The following is a 20,312-nucleotide window of genomic DNA, read 5'->3' on the forward strand; positions in this document are numbered from 1 at the left end:
TTAACAAATTTGGGTTATTGATGGGTGTGTTTTCAAGGCTTCATAAACTATTGCAAATTGCTAAGAAGACCAAATCAATTTTGTATTTGGAATCAGCTGTTTATAATGGTCATGTTTGTGCCTTCTTAAAGTTTTTTCCAGTTGTTTTTAGTTAGGATGTTTTTTGCATCGTAGCTAATTTTCATAATATTGTGACACTGGAAAGGTGCCTAGTGATTGCAGTTCCTGTGGTCGGATATTTAAATGTAACATAAATCTGTGCTTCTCTGAACGCGTCTGGATTTTTCATAGTTATGGGCAGGTTTTCCTATATTTCACCAGTTGTGTAAAATTTATGCTCTATAGTAGAGTAGGCATGAGCACACCATGCTCTTGCTTAGAGACCATGAACAAGCTTTACTACTTGTACTCCTACCTCTGGCACTGCTTTACAATGTACCAAGAGCTGCCCCTGGAGCAACAGTAATTTGAGGTTGCTGAGAAATGCCAGGCACCTGTCCAAGCACCTCTGGCTTGGGTCAGATTTGAGGTAGAGGTGAATTTGTGGGACACTTTGTATCCACTGCATCCCTCCTCCATCTCTGCCCCATTTTCTTTTCCCCCTCTGTCTCTCCATTGCAGAGTCAGAAAGCATCTTCTGCTGCTGAAAGAAATTGTTTCAGAATTATTGATGTATCAGTTGACTTTCATAAAAAGCCTCTTTTCATAGTTAATGTGCATGCATGTGGGTATACCTCACAGCATCAGACTAAGTAAATGTTTAATGAGAGCAAAAAAGTGTTTGCAGATTCTGACAGTGATGTAACACAACCAGTACTGTTCTGGGAGCCTATTGTGGAAATGACAGGCCTCCAACAAATACATAGGTGTCTTGGAAAATAGCACTTTCCTTTTTTTGATTAGATTTCTTTATTGAATCTCTGTTGCAGAATCATGTTGATACATTGGTTTCTGCCTCAGACACCTTTATTTAGCATGACCTGTGAAAGTTGTATTGACACTTTCATTATATCTGATATTTACAACACTTCTCATTGCACACTGGTCAAGAAAGGTGTAAAAAGGGCAGTATTAGAAATAAGGAAGAACACCAGTTTCTTATCAATATAATTAAAGTTGATGCAACTTAAAATAAATAAAACTCTTCTGGCCTGTTAAAGTTAGATGCTAAAGATGGTGTGGTCAATATCAATATGTAAAATAAGCTGCAGTGAATCTCTTGTGCCAGTGCTTTGTTATGGATATTACAGATTCATTAATTTGAGAACAGATTAGACCGTTTGAAGCTTAGAAGTATCTGGGGAGAAGCCTTTAGTTTTCTGCATATTTCGGTTTTTATCTTCATTGAACAAAAGTATCTAAAATATAACTTCACTGTGTTTATCTGCAACATGTTTTACAGTAGAGATTTTGAACTGGCATATATAGATTTCATTTCATTGGAGATAAATATATATTTATTAGATCTGTAAGAGTAGATATAAACTGAGATCCTATATTGGCACTGCAGTTTTCCCCTTTTGTGATTCTGGGAACTTGAAGATGTCATTCCTAATCTTCCCCAGGAGGAAAAAATGCCAGTTAATACACATTAAGTCAAAAAGCAGACATGAAATCAACAGCTGATAGTGTTTGTCCATCCTGAAAAATCATAAAAAATTTATGAAGTAGAAATGGAGGTGGGTACAGTTTTAATAGCTCATAGCTCAAAATAGCATATGTAACACTTTAAAAAATTGTATGGGAAATTTGATTCTCTCTTATTGGATAGCTTAATCAAAGATTGCTATGTCACTTTGCTTTTAGTAGCCATGAGGTCCTTTTTTAAATGAATATCTTAAGTTTAGTGTTACATATTCTGGTGAACAAAAGGAATGGAGCTGAAGTCCTTTAGAACTCAAACATAATATATGTTAAATAGTTACCTACAGGTGTGGGCAGTGTTGAAGGTACTGCCTTCCTGACCTATATTTTTAGCATTGGATGAATAAAGCTTTTTTGTCACTCTAACAATTAAAAAAAGTCAAGAGTCACATTTCAGCACATTCCCATTCACATATGTCAAAATTAACTAAGGTGTGTTATAAGTATTTTAGCTAATAATGATAATAATAAAAAACAAATTTAAAAATCCTCTTTTCCTGATAGTTATGGGTATTTCACAAGCATTTTTATTTATTTTAGTATGTCTGAAGTCCCCCAGTTCCGATTGCCATATGATGTAGTGAATTTTGAAGCCGAGCTTATGAAGGATCTTGGAGTGAAGGTAATGAAAAATATATCCTGCCTATGTATAGCTCAAAGAAAAAAAAAGAACAAGAACTCTGCCAAAGATTAACAGCAAAATGTCATGCACATTAGTAAAGAACGATTAAAAGCTATGCTAGACAGAGGCAGGAAGATGCTTCCTCTTGCTCAGGGCATTTGTCTGTCTCCTGTCTGAATGCCACTAGTTTGGAAAAGGGCAATCAATAGTTCTCATCTGGCATGCCTGCATGTGATTAATTGTCTGTAAGAAACAAATTCCTAAATTGCTTTAGGGGTTCAGTGTAGCTATTGGAATGATTTGATTTTTTTTTAATCAAGTTTGGCACTACTTAAACCATTCATATTTGATACTTCTTTTGTTCCTTCTCCCTGATTTTTTTTTCTTTATGGTTTATCATACAGTCTTGCATCCAAGTTAATTTTGTAATAAAATGCATCAAATTAAAGTGTTAACATGATCATCTGTTATAAACAATAACAGTCTATTCAACTTCTTGGAAAGCAATAGTTATGCATTATTCTGTTAAATAAATGTGTGTTGTTTATAGATAATGGGAACAGCAATTTATTGTTAATTTAGGACTTGAGCTGAAGATTTAGATAGTTTTTACAATTGCTGCACATTGTAATAGAAGTTACAAACTTAGAATGTATCACTAGATCAAATTTTTGAGTAACAGGAGGGATACTTTATTTTTAATACGTTACTAAAACCTTCAGTGAAGCAAGAAATTCTTCTTGGAATCTTTCATGTTGATTCATATTATAAAAGCAGTAGGCAGTTGTCACAAGACCTGAGTGAGAACATTGTTCTGCCCAGGTTTTATAAAAATGCTGGTAAGATGCAAGATAAGGTTTTAAGTGCTACAGGTCTGTTTTTCTACTTTAAAGTTCCCTTTGAAACCCTTGAAAAAAATTACAGAATGGAGGTTTAGTTAGGGATGGGGTTAAACAGAGCACTGAGACAACTTTAGACAAAACTGCTGGGCACAGACTCCTGAGAATCCTCTGCCAATCTCAGTTCCCAGGGCTTTGTGTTATGACAGGGTCTCCAGAACGGACTGATGGAACCACCATGTCATCTTGACCTGCAGGTCCTCTGCAGTTCTGGAGTGCAGCAGAGAATCTCAATGTAAATTTGCTTCAAAGCTCTGCCATTGGTTTGCAATTGACCCTTTGGCAAGCTGGTTAAATAAGTACCTTAGCTTTATACCTCTCTAAGCTGGAAATATTTTCTTGTGTTTACTTAAAGCATTTCGAATGGTGGAAGGTACTGTGTTGAGTAAATGCTCAGTAGTGCTGTTTATTCAAGTAATTCCACTGAAATTAGTAAGAATTAGTCAGCTGAATAAGGATTGCAGAGCTAGGCCCTAGATGTATTATGAATCCTCACATAAAATAGTATTGCTGTTTAAATTCCTTCATTAGGTTTTCATAACGTATGTACACAACAGGATAAAAAAAATGTAATGACAATTTATGGAATGTCTTTTGTTGCAGGTGAGGATGGAGTCTGTATTGTTTTAAGGATTGCAACAGTACATGGCTTCTTCACCTCAGATAAAATTTGTACTAGATATCCAAAGACAAAGAAAGTCAGTGTTTTAAGTAGTGTAAATGGTATTTTACCTCTGCCTTTTTTTCCCCACCAACCTGAAAAGTATATTAAATGAAATACAGGCAGATTGAATAACAAACAAGATACACAGTGGCTTGAAGGCTAAACTGTTAAGATCACAAAGTAGAGAGCTTACACAACAGCATTGCATTTTGTAAAGTAAAATAACAAGTGATATAAAAAACCTGGGGGAAAGCATTCAAGTTCAGAGAGTCTAAGATGCGGAGATAAAAACACACATACCTATGTCAAGAAGTATGAAATATCAGAAGAGGAATCACACACACTTTATGTGCTCAAAGACCTTGGGGTTAGGAGTGATGGACAAAAGGTGTGTGTATCTCCAGCTGCATGACCTCTGCACAGGGACTGCCATCGCTGGTTGCCTGAACACACAACAAACACTATTCCCCGTCCCTTACACTCTTACAACTACTCTAGGTGCTCAGCCTGTGCAGTGGCTGCTCAGAGCAGGATTGGTGGTGGAGCATGGCTCTGGAAAAAAACTTCAGCTTTTGCTTCTGAAAGTAAAAACTAATTGAACAGAAACAAGTGTAGATTATAAGTGTGTTTTGATTGCTATGAGTTATTTCTTTCAATAAATGAACACCTATCACTGCACTGTGGGCATTGTTGCTTGTCTAAATTAGAATTAACAATTGCAAGCCTAAATCAAAACTTATGTCATTCATAATTTTGAAAACCTCTGTTAGTTTACCGTGCAGAATGTGCTGCTTCATTACAATTGAGTAGGGCACGCTGTAATTTGCGAAGAGTATTCTGTCTTTTGCAGGCAGGTTTTCTGAATTCACAAAAGCACCACTGGCATCACTGAGGGTTTTTTTGGCATACAGGAGTTCTAGATAGTGATCTCAAAAGTTGGGCTGTGAGCTCTGAGTATGCAGCAAAAAGCAATACAATCCTTCCTTGTTTACTGGCATTGCATTCTGCACATCTAGCGGCCTGCCAAGTACCTGATACTGTGCAGAGAGCATTGCTTGGTTTTCTCTTCAGAATAGTGTCATGTCATAGTTTCACTAATGTTTGTGCAGTAACATAAACTGATTGGGTTTTGGTTGGCGTGCTGGCTATCTGTTCAGTGCATATTCCCTAAAGGAGGTTCTTGCTTCCACGACATGTTTCTTGTATTCAGGTTTTTGCATGGGTGAAACTACAGCCTTTTGTAGTCAGCACTGAATACAGATATTTACTCACAGTAGAAAACTGCTATTTTCAGCTCTACTTCAGTATTTTGTTCCATAGATAGGCGTTATCTGTTTGTTTAGTTTGCTTTAGACCTTTTAGCTTACAGCAGAAACCAAGCAAAGCTGTGGTGGTTCCCATCTGAAGATGATCTGAAGGTACTTTTTTACCCATTTGTAGTTTGTGCCACTTGCTTAAGTCAGAGCAATCTGGCCTTTAAAGCCTGGTTTGGGGGAAAACAATTTCCTTTGTTTGCTCACTAGATGATCCTGTGAGGTGCCTGTATGCAAGACATAGAAAGAGAAGAATAGAAATTATTTTCAAGTTGTCACATTGAAACCAAGCAATTTTTAATTCTTTCAGATCATTTTTAGGAAAGGCCTTGCAGTGGATGGAATGACACTCCGTACCCTGAAGGAAGATGGCTATAAAGCAGTCTTTATTGGAATAGGTAAGAAGAGCTCACAGTCCCATGTTTTGTCCTGTTGAAATTGAAGGACTGGAATAAACTGGAACCTGTATGTTTGTTAATAGAATGATGGGAGAAAGCTTTAATTTGATGAATTATGGAAGTATGGGATATAAGAAAAATTATAAGATCAGGAAGCTACAGCTAGTGGCCTTAAGACAGTTATTAAAATTTTCACATTTATATTTTAGATCTTTAAGTAAGATGTGAATGTAGCTGAATGGGTTGATTTATTGTTTGCTTAAATAGTTAAAAATGGATGAACTACAAATTTGCTTGTAATTAATTGCCATATTGGCCTGGAGCGATACACAAGTTTAGTTTTCAATTTTTGCGCACAGCTTACTACACCCACACAATTACTGAGTCTATATGTAAGCCAGTGATATCATGCTTGGTTGCTTTTTTTCTTTCATCCGTATAAAATGTGTAACATCCTTCAGATAGGCTGTAGTGAAAAGTACTTACGGAGTGGGTTAACAAAATAAGCTGATTTTGACTTATACTGAAACTGGCATCATACGTCTGTCTTCTCTCATGTACTAGAGAAGTCCTGTACCTCTCTGCTGTTTGCATCATTGCTTCTTTTTAATGTTAGATTAGAATTGTTATCCATTTAAAAGTATTTTGAAGTGCAGCTGGACCCATTGCTGCCATATGATAGGCATGTTGAGCAGGCATTGTCTACAGTTGGTATGAGGCTTAATGCTCTTTATTGATCTAGACGTTGCCTAAGTGAACATAATAGGAAACAAGTTGTCCAACTGTTCCTCCTTCCTATTATTGATTACAGAGATGTAATTCTTAGTACAATGACAACTGTTGTTTACCATCTGGTTATGCAGTATAATAAGCTTTGCAGGTCTATTCTGTTGTGTAATGATAGCACAGAGTGTTGTGATTTATGTAATCCTAAATCCTCACATTGTTAGAGAACTTCCATGTATAGGAATTCTGATGTATCATATTTTGATGTTATTGTATACAAGGCAAATGGTGTGACTTCTATTTTTCATTGTTTTCATCTGTGTCTTTCAAACTGCATAGCAAAATCTCACTAATGAGGAATTAATTCATAAGCATTTGTTTTCTGTGAGTCTAGCACTTAGGAAAAAATTCTCAGTAATTTTTTTAACATCAGCATCGTTCCTCTGCACTTCTGACTCAGAAGCTTAGGATAACAGTTCAGTTTAGTGCCAGCAAAAATGACCACTGAGCACTTCACATAGAAATGGTGTTTGGTTTATGTATGTATGTTTATTTTCTGACCTTAATAAAGGTATTCTAATATAAAATATATTTTGGTTAGACATAAATCTATATATAGATCTATATATCCAGACAACATTTTGCCATATAGATGCTAGGTAAAGGGACACAGCCAGAATTTTAATAAACAAGAGATGGTATCTGAAGCATAATTCTCCTGTAAAGCATGTGTTCATTGATTGTACTAGGAAACAGAGGGTATAAATGCTAATGAAGGATTATGTGTACCTACAAAGTTTTGTTATTGGAAGCTTCCTTGAATTTATGATGAAGTTGGTCCCTCTCTGTACCCCCTTGTCTGCCTGTCATCTCACTTTTGCGGTACTGTGTAAGACACTGGACAGTAATGTGGCCTTGCATACTGGTAGTGAGAGGGAGAGGACATGCCAAGGGGTTGCATATTTATGGAGTTAACTATATTAATGCAATACAGCATTTATAAGCTCTCAGCAACAGCCGCTTTTCCATAATGAGTCTGAACTGCATTTCTTTTTGTGTTCTTTGCCTACTGAACAAACATATTCAATGAAACATCACATTTGAACATTACCCTGAATCATAGGGGTAAAATAATTATAGAGCTACTTACATAAAACAGAAGATTTATTTTTTGTTGTAATTTGCTTCTGAATGAATTTGTACCTTGATGGAAAATAAATGTGGTAGTTTTCAATTTTCCCTGTTAGTGGAAAAAAGAAAAAGTAAATGAGTGTGTAAAAAAAAATGAAATCCCTGATGGGACGAGAGTACAGTGTGAGAGGACTTTTTCACAGCAATGTGGTTTTTGAAAAGCACACCCTTTAGTCTTGCAAATGAGATGGAACTTGAGATTTTATCAGTTGGGATTGTATAAAAGTCCATGTGTGATTCATGAAACGGAAGAGCACTTGTGAGTAACCAGCTACCTGAGGGCAGGTGGAGTTGCGAAGAAAACGTTGAAAACTATTTTTCACACGGTTATGCATCAGGGAAAATCTATTGCTGGTGGGAAAATTGTGTGCAGTAGGGAAAGAGCCCTCCACTGCAGGTTCTATCGATGCTAAAACGTAGGTGACTGAGGTCTGAGCATTCTAGCAAGTGACCATATTGAAGAAAAAAGAATAGCAAAGGCTTTTTGTAAGAGCTGTTTGGACAGGTTAAAAGTGTGCTCTAATCAGCTATTTGCTGTGTTTCTGACATGAGAGGTAAAGAATTCCTAAGAAGTTCACAAAAGGATACAGTTTAATAGACTTATTTGAATTGAATAATAATAAATAAGGATGCTTCACTTCAATTCTTTGCTTACTGAGGCATTGAGGCTGTGCTGGTTTATCTTAAGGGGAAAGATGCTCTCCACCCAGTAGGTCTGGTGCATTTAGTCACTGTTTCAAAGTTGAGAATAGTACCTTGTTCTAGCCTTGGAAACAAACAGGTGGCCAGTATGTGTCACCAACCTTTGACAGCCTCTGGGGGCTCAGTTTGAGTCACACCTTACCTCCATCTTACCTTTCCCAATTAGGCTGTGAAGACTGATGTGGAATTTGGGGTTATGAAGACATATGTTGAACTAGGAAAAACTTTCATAGTTTCCTGGATAATCAGTAAGGATCCAGCTGGGCAATGGCAATGTAAGAGATACACCATGCATCTGGTTTTCTCCAGCAGTCACAATTTCAGATTACAGCTAACGTTAAGTATTAGAGGGTAGTCCACGATTCTCAGTTTTTTACATTGAAAGTAATGATAGACAATAGCATGCATGATAATTATTATAGGTCAAAAAGGTAGCAGCTAAACAATGGGATTAACAATATTCTTGGAGTCTCTACTGTGTTTTTCTAGTTCTTTTTTTCATTGTCATTTAGGTAGCTGCAATTTCTAAACTTAGTCTTATTTCATTGGGCAATTAAAAATGCTAATTAAGAATTAGAGATGAAGAATTAGAGTCCTTAAAATTTTCATCTTAGAATTCTAATTCTCTTCCAGTTACAAAACTTTTGGGTTTGCTACTCATAAACATTAATGAATAGGAATTAAATCTCCCAATTAAACATTCAAAGTTTTAAAACCAATCTGTAAAAGTAAGCATAGAAAAAAATCCCATCCTGTCCTGATTTGAAAGATTACTCAATGTACTCTACCTTGAATCAGCTCTGCTTTTTGATAAGAAGGGTTTGTGAAGAATTTGTGCCTGAACTGACAAATCAGTTTGAAAATTTTGCTTTTAAAGAAAAAAATCTTGCATCAGTTTCTGCCTTCTGTAAACACCATAGAGTCTCAGGGCAACAGAGAATAAGCATGCTGAGAGCAAAAGGAGAAATCAATGAAGGGGTGAGGGGCTAGAGGAGAGAGCACATGGTCCTCAGAGACAGCAGAGTAAGGCAGGCAAGGGTATCCTACGGGGAACAGAGCAGTCTGAATGCTTTGTGTTCCTGTGTCTCTTCCTGTGTGTGTGTGTCTCTCATGGCTATCAGAGCAAATGCAGAGATACCAGGCTTTTATTACTCATCCTTCTAGAAGTTCAGCTGTATTCTTTGGAAAACATGATTCTGTGGTTCTGTCTTTTAAGACTCCACAAAGCATTGTATATTCTTTTTGAAAGAGAAAATGCAAAACAGTTTCTTTATAGAACTACTTAATTGAATAAAAATGAATGAACTAAATATTCAAAGTATTTAAGGACATTTTTCACGTGACATTCAAACGACTACATAAAAATGCTATCACCATAAACATATTTTCTGCAGACTTTTACACAAACCTCTATCCTTATTCTGTAATATTTTATCATAATATGAGAGTTCTATGGAACATTTACATTCTCCTTAGATGGATATCAGATAAAAATAGATCCTCAAATATTGTTTTATTTAGTTAACTTTTTACAAAAATCCAAAGCCCTTATTCCCAGAAATTGCTTAGACACTTTAAACCTACAAACACTAAAGTTAAACTTGCAGCACTAGCTAACTTTGTACTTAACTTCTCATTGAGTAGTGAAGATTGTTGTTTCTTCCTCCATCTTCTGACGCTGAATTGCTGTAAAGTTCGTTTTATTGTATATGGGTATACAGAGGTCTATTAAATACTGTGAAATGGTGGGTTAGATGAGTGTACTGAGTAAATCTAAGCAGATTGTTGCTTAAATGTGCTCTAAATAGTATATTCTGCTTGCAAGGGTTAAAAATGTACATTTAAAAAAAAGAAAAAAAATAAATGAAATCCCTTGTGGCAAGAACCTTTGTCGTAATTGCAGTCATTCATAGTTAATTAACATAGCATTCAAACAATGCTATAATCAGATCATGTCATTGATTGGAGTGAAATTACACACCAAAAAAAAAAAAAAAAATTAAAACTGCAAGCATTAATGTACCTTGTTTTAAAAAAAAACTCTGTGAGATTGATTTACTCTCTCTTCCCCAAAAAGTAAGTAATCTCCTCATGCCTGTTATTATCTTCTGATTAACTATGCAGTGCCACCTGGTGTGCAGATGGGAGGACTATTACACATCAAGAGCTCTGTTCACACCCACCCACACAGATATAAACCTACGTGGCAAAAAGTGAACAGATGTTCATTTTGCTTGTGCTATAGGAAAAAATTGTGCATCGTACTCCTGATTCATAAACTAAATTTGGAGGACATGAAATCTGCATATGGGGCCCGTAGGCCCATGGCCAGGCACAGACATTTATGGAGGAGATATGTCATGTTCAAAATAGTTCTCATTTCAGGTTGTGAACAGACATTTATTTGCTTGCTTCTCTGGTTGTGATTTACCTTGTATTTCTGAGTTTTCTTTTTCTTTTCACTTGTGATTTCACTTACCTCCTCCAAAGGAGGAGTTTAGAAGCAGAGTCATTTGAAAACATATCCAGAATTTATCTGTTAGTTGGTTGCTTTTCAGAATTGATTTGTGTTTCTTGGTGTTTGTGATGTTCCCAAATGTTGTGGGAGGCTGTTAGGCCCCTTCATGAAGAGCTGTTTGCCTCTGTGGTAATGCAGCAAGTCATGTAAATGGCACTGCACCTTGGTTAAAGATAGAGCTTTAGGACAGGCATTGTGCAGCCCTAGGCTCTTAGGATCACCAGCTCTATTGTTGGAGTATTGTTTTTTGGTATTGTTTTGTATTACTTTATAATTTCATAAATATTTTGACACTTTATAGGTAGTATAGGTTTTGCTGCAAGGAAGCCAAAGCCTAAAGACAGGCAGATAAAAGACAACAAATAAGGGAGAAAAATAATACTTTGGAAGGTAGTGCAGGAAAGAATGATGTCATTGGAAACATGATCAGCTAGATACTCAAAATAAGTGTGTGCCTGGCTTAGTTTCTGGGTTTTTTTCATTGCCCCCTGTAGACAAGGGAGATCAGTGTTTCAGAATCTTGCAAAGTAAGTGCTTTTCACCAAGGATTTTAAATGGTGACAATGGCCTTTTAAGCATTGGTATCCATATACAGTCAAAGATATTAAAGGCTACGGAACCAGGAAAAACACTTGAAATTATATTTTATTGTTGCAAACCAACATACTCAAATTCATGTATCTGCAAAAAGTTGTGAGCCTTTGGTATTAGAAATAATGGGAATGAAATAATCAAGATGAGTCATGAAGTCAGTCAGAGTACTTTGAACAGTCTGAAGAACAGCAGAGATGAAGAGCAGTGGCAGTATCTGGGTAAAACCAATTCAAAATATTTCACAATTGCCTTACAGTACTAATCTTAAAACTAAATTTTAAAAATGTTGTTTTTAAAATAAAGATTCCATGAGAAGGCCAGTGATAGATGTGTTTGCACTTAGTACAAAACAGGATCAAAACTGCACATTGAACTGCAGCTGCATGAGATGAAGTCCCAAGGAAGAAGGTCTGCACAAGTCTGTGCAGTCAAGTATAGGAGTTCTTTATACTCTGCCTGCTGGAGAGCCTTAGCTCATGGCTCACAGCTTGGAGAATAAATGCATCCTTCTTTAACACTACATTTCTTGTTTCGTGTCTCATGTGAATAGTATTCTAAATGAATTATACAATCAGTTGGTTCTAATACAAAACTTGTTAGTCCTTATTTTATTATCTTCTGCTACTCTTTAATCTAAAAAGCATTGTTATTAAAAACCAAGTACTTATATTAGAAAAGGAGCTCTGTGAAAAGAACCTGTTCTTACATACTATAGCAGGAATTTGAACTTGCTATTATTCCCGATGCAGCATCTTTCCTGTAGACCAACCATGTACATAAATCCAAGAATTTTAATGCTTGAGACATTTTTTCCTACTATTGGCATTTGTAGTAAGCTGTTATTTCAGCTCTTTAGTTCTCAGTACTGCTCTGGATATTGGTGGAATATTCCTAGATACACATCGGAAGCACTAGGCAGTTGAAAGCTTTTAGGGCTGAGATTCACGAAACAGCTTATTTATTATTAATAGTCTTAGGACATTTTCAAAAAATACTAATAATCTGCCCTTGGGCAGCCTTATGATATTGACTTGTAAATTACACAGATTTTTGTGCTCTTACTTACTTATCTTTCCTACCAAAACTACTTAGCATAACAATCTCTCTTGCATATGTTTTACAAAACACTCTCCTGTCTCTTTCCATGATGCTGGAGAATGTGCCTGAAGAAATGCTCATCTAAATATAATGGCAAAATTAATTTGGTTCCTATTTTTTTAAGAGTAGTTAATTTTTTAATATCTTAGCAGATTATGTAATCTAACATTATTTAGCACTTTTTCTTATTCAAGCATATATTTTTAAGCATTTTTGTGTTTGAGGTGTATAAAAAAACCCCACTGAACAAAATGGTGATCTTGTATAGTGTATTCTCATATTTGATGTTACTTGAATGCTTTACAACTAAAGAAAAGAGCTTTGCTTACTTGCATGTTGTTTCCAAAAGTTCACTCCCTGACTCAGTTACCTTTATCCTTTAGATGAACCAATATTTATTATGCTGCCATCTTTTTACTTCGGCATTAATATTCAGACACAGAATGAACAACCTACTAAAGTGCAGTTTGTGAGTTGATCCATGTAATTTACTTTAGCTGAGCTCTCTTTTTTTTGTAAGAAAACTGTATGTGGTCCCATATGTGTTTAATGCAATCACTCTTTGAAATATTGTCCTACTTAATACTATAGGAGGACTGACAGAATAAAAAAATCTAAATAATATTTTTATAAATTCCTTACTTTCCTTCATCTTGTTTTCAAAACATAAAACACTGATTAAAAACCTAGGCTTGTTGCATTTAATTTTTTTTAAAAGATTATGCACAGAGTATCAAAATCTCAGTGCCAATTATTGGTGAGAAGATGGCAAGCAATTTTTTGTGTTAATGAATAAAGTTTTAAGCAGACTTCCTGTCACATTTATGTCTCATAAATATAATGTTCCTGAATTCATGTTCCTTTCACTGGCCACTCAACAAGGGGTGTATCTCCTTGTTGAATTGAATTGACAAAGCTAAGAAAACTGGATTTGTGCTGTGGATTTGTAGTACATGTTGAAGGACTTCAAGGGTTGCTTTAGGAGATCTTCTTGCTCTGCCATTTCTCTACTTCATGAGAGTGGTGCCTCAGAAGCCACGGCTGGGCATGGGCAGGGCTCCAGGCCTCCATCTGATGCAGTGATTGTCTTGTGCTTCTCAGTCATCTGCTTCCTTTTCCATCATTGCTCAGTAGTCAGGCCTTTGTTGATTTAGGAACAGTTTGATATAATGAAAGGCAGTTACCTCATTTCTGGAGAAAACCCTGGGGGTGCTTGAGACCAGTTTTGGTTCTTCCTTTAACTTGGAGCACACTCATTAGTGATTGTGTTTCTGGGTGGGATTTCTAGTCTGAGGGCCTTCTGAGTCCTGTAATGGCCTGCAATGTGTGCCCAAGGGAATCCCTCACTCCTCCCTTCAAGCTCAACACATTAATTGAAAAGCTTTCCTCTTCCAGAAGCATTTGTAAGGTTGTTGTCCAATACAGTAGCGTCCATCATCATGGGAAGGCACATCGCCTACCCTTCTTTAGTTTTAATGCCATGGACATTTTTAAAGGGAACAAATATCTGAGAAAAAAATTTTACATGTTCACTATAATAGGTAATCTTTAACTAAGCTATGTAAACGTTTGTGCTGCTGTGTCTCTGATTTTGAATACATTCAGATTATGCAGGCTTTTGAACCACTTGCTATTGTCATGATACTTGAAAATTCTTTTTTTAGTATTCTTATCTATACTTTTCACATAGGCCACTCATATGGTTGCTTTTAGTATGAAATTTAAAATAACTGTGCAAATACATATATTTATGAAGACAAAATGAAAGGCTAACAGGTATGCAGATACTTCTCTGGGTTCATGAAATATATTGGTGTCTCCTATAGACTTGAGATCAGCTTTGTCATTCCTTGTGTATAAAGTCACATAGATACTATAAAATGCACACAGAAGACTATCAAACCATATTCAGAATTTGCACTTGGTGATGTCACAAGGTGTGCTTTTACTATTAGTGTTTTCAGTGTGTTAATGCTAAATTTACTGCAAATTGTCTTTTATAAAAATTGTTTACAAGACTAAAAGACAGAAATAAGCACATTAAGTACTTAGAGTGTTTGGATAATGGTAATACAAATTACATGTTTATCTAACAGAGGAAATTATTTTCCAAATGTTGGCCTTGACACTGTTTTTTTGGAAATCCTTTGGTTATTGTTCATTATTTTGTGCTAAAAATGTACTGAGCGGAATATGAACCAATAGAGAAAGTGAAAATGCATTCAAAAAGCTAGTATGATAGCTTAATATTCTCTCAAATGATCTTTGGTGATCAGTTTCATGGGAAGAAAAAGGAAGAATAATAAGAATTCAAAGATCAGCAGATTTCTGCCAATTAATCCTTAATGTTAATAATGCCACTCTATTGAAATGCTAGTCACCAAATAGAAACTTGCAGTGTATTACTACATTTATAAGAGTTGTCAAGGTTTTATTTGTTACTGTTTCATTTATGTAATAGAAGATGGTGTAACTCACTCAGATTTCATAGGATTGTTTTTGTTAGAAATGATTGTTTGTTTATTTGCCATCATTGATAATGGATAATTATTTATTTGGATGTGATGCATATATTTAAATAGATTCTAACACTTTAGTGGATAGTGGAATGTCAGCACCTTATTGTTATTTAAAGTGAAATTAGATTATTAACCATTATTAAAAATAATTTCTAAATAATACAGTATTTATAGCTTTTTCTCTGGTAAGTTGGATTTTTAAAATGAGAACAGACCTATCTTCCAAAGGAAACAGTTATTCTAATTTTATAGATTGTATAGTGTTTTGTAGTTAGACATTGGAAATAGCACAATTCGTTACTTCAGTATCTGAGTCAGTTAGACATGATGGCATTTCTGTTTGTTGATAAACAGACTTCATGCTTCTATTATGACCCAGCACAAATCTGCTTTAAATGAAAAATGATGGCCAAATTTTTATCTGGGAGAAGTTTATGACCCGGAGATTAACTCAGTTGGTCAGAACATGGTGGTAATAACACCACGTTTGTGGGTTGAATCCCTTTATGGGTCATTCACTTAAGAGTTGGACTTGATGATCCGTGTGGTCCCTTCCACCTCAGAATATTCTGTGATCTGGAAATATTTATTTTTTGTTAAACTTTACCAAGTTTGATAACAGTCACTTCAAAACAAAATAAAAAAATGCTCTCAAAAAGACTTTACATACTTGGGTGACCAAATAGGCACTGTTTCCATTTTTGTATTGCTTGTCTCCTTACATTCAAAGTTTGAGTTCTTGACTGAATGAAGTCTCTTGCAGAAAGAAATTTGCAGTTAGAGGAGATAGAGTGACCATTATGTGCATGAAGTGTAAGGTGCTTGGTTCTGGTGTCTGTACTAATCTCTGGGATAAAGTTCATGCCTGTTTTCTTTCTGTAGTAGCTGCTTGATAAAAAGGCTTTTTGTTAATTTGTATTAAAAAAAAAATTCCTTCCCACAGTAGATAAAATCTGAAGAAATCACCCTGAATTGTTACAGTCTATGCCTTCTTTGTGCCCAGCTTTTTCTGGAAATCCCAACAAAACTAAGTAAAGGAAATTCTGAAATCTTAGCACTTTTTAAGTTGTAGAGACATAAGAGTCTTAATACAACCTCTACATTGACAAGTTGGTTTCTTATTTTTCAAGTGCAAATATGGGCCTTTGCATGTGCTGAATGTGCCCTTTATTGTATTGAGGCATAGAAAATACACATCGTAGCTCAGTCACTTCTGTAGACCTGCCAAGAATGGAGTATGTTTAATCAGCCTTGGAGGGTGAATAATCCTAGATACAGTGTGGTGTTCAGTGTTCATTCAGAAAGATGTAGAAAATGCAAGCAAAATGTTTAGTTAAAGGAGAGTTGAGTGAATTGCCACTGTGGCAGGAGATGGTAGTTGTTTTTTACCTGAAGCACTCTCATTGTCTTTAATTTTTCACTTTGTTAATAGCAAAAACATAAATCATGCACACCACAAGAGATCACTGGAAGGAAGCAGTGTGGTGGTCTGCTGAGGGTGAGACTTTTGGGCTCTGGCTACTGGTGTCCTGGCCAAGTTCATTCTTCTCTAATATCATATTGGAATAGTGAAATGTAGCACTAAAAGGACTGAAAGTGCTCAGTACTGTAAAAGGCTGTGGAGAATCCATACTGTGTTCTTGCTGGCAAATGTTCAGGCTGTTTCTTGAGGCTACAGAAATCTTCATTCCTAAGCACTTGCAATTTGTGTGGCACACCCAATTTCATTTCTATTCCAGCATTTTGAAAAAGATGTGTAGCAACCAACAGAGCAGATGAAATAATGCAGATTTTATTTTGCATTATTGGCATGCATCCAGCAATATATCAATGATCACAAGGAAGTTGAAATTTTTTATTAGATAACTTCTTACTCACATTGAACCATTTTCTTTAGATTTTCCCCTGCAGGATTGTGCTGGTAAGGATGTATTGTGTCATACATTCTGTTTTCTGAAATGAAATTTTAAAAATTTATCAAAAATGAAATGTATCTTGTGTAGTGCCTAATATATATTTATTTCAACATTTCAAATGTGAAAAGATCTAGACCAGAAATAGTTTGCTTACATGGTTATGTTTTACTTAGATGTTGGAAAAGAGTTTTGAAGACAATTTGATTGAATTTGTGTTGCCAATTTGAAGAGCAGCTTGACTTTGTTTCCTTTGGTTCTTAATGAAAAAGTACTTCTGCTTGTATAACACCCATTCTAAAACTCCATGTAGTAAGATCTGCCATGCAGTAGGTGTTTCTAATAAGCATGCAGTAGTAGAAGGGTCAGGGACTAAACAGTGAATAAAAGTCAAAACTCAAAATGAGGTGCCTTTCCTGCTTAGCACTGGGCAGTGATAGATACTGATAATGTTTGATTAATGAGCAGCAGACTTGCACTGGGTGAAAACATCTGTAAGAAATGATTTATTATTTCAAAGGTATTGGAAGCTCACTGTATCTTGTAGATTCAACTATGTGTGCCTGAATAAAATAAATGAGATGCAACATGTGAAAAATGAAAACACATTACTTGTAAAGGATATGTCACAAGCAGGGTATTTTTGTTCAAGTACACTTTGTCACTTTGGGGATTTTTAATGTTGGTGTGAATACAAATCATTTAACTGGCTCATAAAATCAACCTAGTTGGAATTCTTGCATCTATCATTGAGACAGAAATGAGGGTTAAACTTAATATGCTGGAACATCCCTTAAATTTTTGCATTTGGCATTATACACAGCTGTTCCAACTGTATATGTGAACAGAAAGAATTCTCTTAGCAATATAATAGGAGTGAAAAAATGTACTGATGCAGTTTTAGCATTGAAATAAGGAAAATTAATGCATTTGTAGTGTCATTAAAAGGTAGGGTCATTAAAGTTGGTTAAATTTGCTGTATATCCATCTATGAACAAGTCTGATTCTCATCTCCCTACTCAAGCTGTGTGTTTGAAAATGAGCAGTGGCTTGTGGATGGAGGTTTTACTTTTGTGTTGTTGCAATTTAGTCTTGTAGTTGCTGGGTAGTCTTTTAGCCTGCCCTCGGTTTATAACGTGACCTTATTCTGTGCTGCATGTTCGTGGCTGTCGATCTGGTGGCATCCCTCGGTTCTGTTCAGAGCTGCCGTGGAGCTGGGAGCACGGAGAGCTGGTGACGGTGCTGACTCACCTCTATCAAACGGCAGAGTGTGTTCAGACAAGCTAGAGTGCTCTGACTCCAGGATTAGAGAAAAGTGCCTTTTCTCTAGTTTTGGAAATAGGAAAGGTGGGACAGTGGAAATGTAGTCTGCTCTCCTAGTTTGTCCTCTTATGCTGGGTCAGTGACTGTGGAACACTTCCCTGTAGTGGGTAATGTTTGGAAATTCTGATATATGCTGTTCCATAAATCTACACCTGTTACGTGTACATATCTTATCCACTTTCTTACTTTTCTGTTCTGTTGAATTCAGTAGAAAGCTGAAATATTTTTCTTCTTGGGATTCATCACTGATTATTTATATGTGTATAAACAAATCAAAAAAATACATGTTTTTATGTTGTGTAAAGAAAGTATAACCTGATAAAGGTCTTAAAGGTGTGCCAATTTTTGGTAAAATTGGATAATGCACTGCAATGTCCCTAGAACCTAAATTCACACTTATTTGTCTGTGCAATTCGGTATGGAATGGCAAAAACATAGTATTTAGTTACTTAGGATCAAAATTTTTTATCAAAAGTTTTGTTTAAGATCTTTTTTGTTAGATTCTATTCATAGCATTTGATCTGTTCTTCGTCTTGTTTTGATCTTGCAGGGGTCTGTTATAGTGGGAGTTAAAGAGTAGAAAAAAACATCTTTATCTTCAATTATTTTTTCATATTATATCTGAAATAGAAAGAAAAGTAATCTTGGCTTCGGACTGTGCTTCCAGCCAATTCTTTAGGGTCCTTTAGTAATGTCATAGCTTTGGGTTAGAAGTTTCTATTGTTCAGGGAGGGGTTGGCTCATCCTGTCACCAGGCCCGAGAAGTTACTTTTCTAATGTGTACTAGGCAGTTAAAACTGTTATGAAGGTGGAGGGCATCTCGTTTTACCGTTGCTGGATTTCATAAAACGGAGCTCCAGCAGTGACAGCAACTCGCTCTCTTCAATGTGTAAGCCACAAACTGACTACATTAAAGGAGTGACCTTTCAACCTATGAACTGAGTGGAGTTAGAGCAGCTTGCCAACTATGTGGTCTTGGTAGTACCTCTGCAGCAGGTATTGGCCTAGAGAACATATGAATCAACAGCTGGATACTAACTGAGCACTCTGAGGATCCTGACCCATGTGTATCTACAGAGGGAGAGAGGAAAAAACCCCAAAACCCAAACCAATCAAAGCTAAAGAAGTAGATAACCAGAATTTATAGTGATGCTACATGGATATTGCAATAATTTAGTCTAGCAGCCAAATTGAAACTTCAGAAGCAAAAGCAGTCAAAAGCATTGTTAATGTGATTTCTGCACTGAAGGATTCTGAACTGAAGAATCTGGATCCAGATTCTTTGGTCAGGCAGCTAAGTCTATAAGCTATGAGGCATGGAAGAAGTCAGATCTGGTGCAGGCCTATTTGGTGGCTTCTTTTGTAAAAAGTATGCAGAAAGCCAAGCATGGTTTTTCCCCTTCCCTTGTTGTCCACCAATTGTACAAGAAAATGATAGTCCACCTTTGGTTAATGCATCTTTTAATGTCCTTTTTCACTGTTTTGTTTAGTGATTACTTGCAGCTTCTGAATTAAGCTGGCTAACTGTGTTGCGGGTGACCTCTAAAATGCCCCTGAATTAAGGCTATGGTTAAGGACAGAACTGTTTAATGCAGTCAGATTTTTACATGCAACATGTATTTCATTGTTTTTTCTTTAGTATCTTTGTAAAAAAGTACAGTGAAATCTTCTCGAGCAAGTGCAAGCTTTTTGAGCTGCATTATTACACAGTATTTACAGCAAGTTTGATGCCTGGCCCTTTGTATATATGCAGAAATAGAAAATATAAAAGGAAAGCCTATCATGGCTTTTCCTTGCAGTGCTGAACAGGAACCACACAAAATGCACTATCACTGCTCTCGGGAACTGTGAACTACTGCTTCTTGGCATATCACCTTTTCTAAGCACTAAACACAATTATTTGATCATCCCCATTTTGTGGCAGAGACCTTTTCTTAAAGGCACAAGATAACTTTAATGGTTGTAGAATAGGCAAGCAAAAAGCAAGACAGCTCAAGGATGAAAAGACAAGTTCATTCTCCAGTTTTAAGTCTGGAAATTCAGTCTTTGTTACTAAGACTCTGCTGACAACAAAATTTGTCCCAAGACTCACTTCTGGTTATGTGGCTTAGAAGATGAGGCAGGAGAACAGGAAAGGAAAAGCCTGGTTTAGGCAAATTTATGCTTGCTTGATATAATGAGCAGACCA

General features: G+C 36.0%; 1 protein-coding gene across 5 annotated transcripts in view; it reads left to right on the forward strand.

Annotated features, from left to right (window-relative positions):
- DPYD (dihydropyrimidine dehydrogenase) overlaps nucleotides 1-20,312 on the forward strand; it is a 359,733-nt gene that overhangs the window by 121,938 nt on the left and 217,483 nt on the right. For all 5 annotated transcript variants that reach the window (XM_048312842.1, XM_048312844.1, XM_048312846.1 and 2 more), the window contains 2 exons: nucleotides 2,185-2,266; nucleotides 5,453-5,540. In XM_048312842.1, the coding sequence (XP_048168799.1) occupies nucleotides 2,185-2,266; nucleotides 5,453-5,540 (170 nt within the window). The remainder of the gene's footprint in view (nucleotides 1-2,184; nucleotides 2,267-5,452; nucleotides 5,541-20,312) is intronic.

This window comes from Corvus hawaiiensis, chromosome 9 (genome assembly GCF_020740725.1).
Source record: "Corvus hawaiiensis isolate bCorHaw1 chromosome 9, bCorHaw1.pri.cur, whole genome shotgun sequence".
In the NCBI taxonomy this organism is placed as follows: domain Eukaryota; kingdom Metazoa; phylum Chordata; class Aves; order Passeriformes; family Corvidae; genus Corvus; species Corvus hawaiiensis.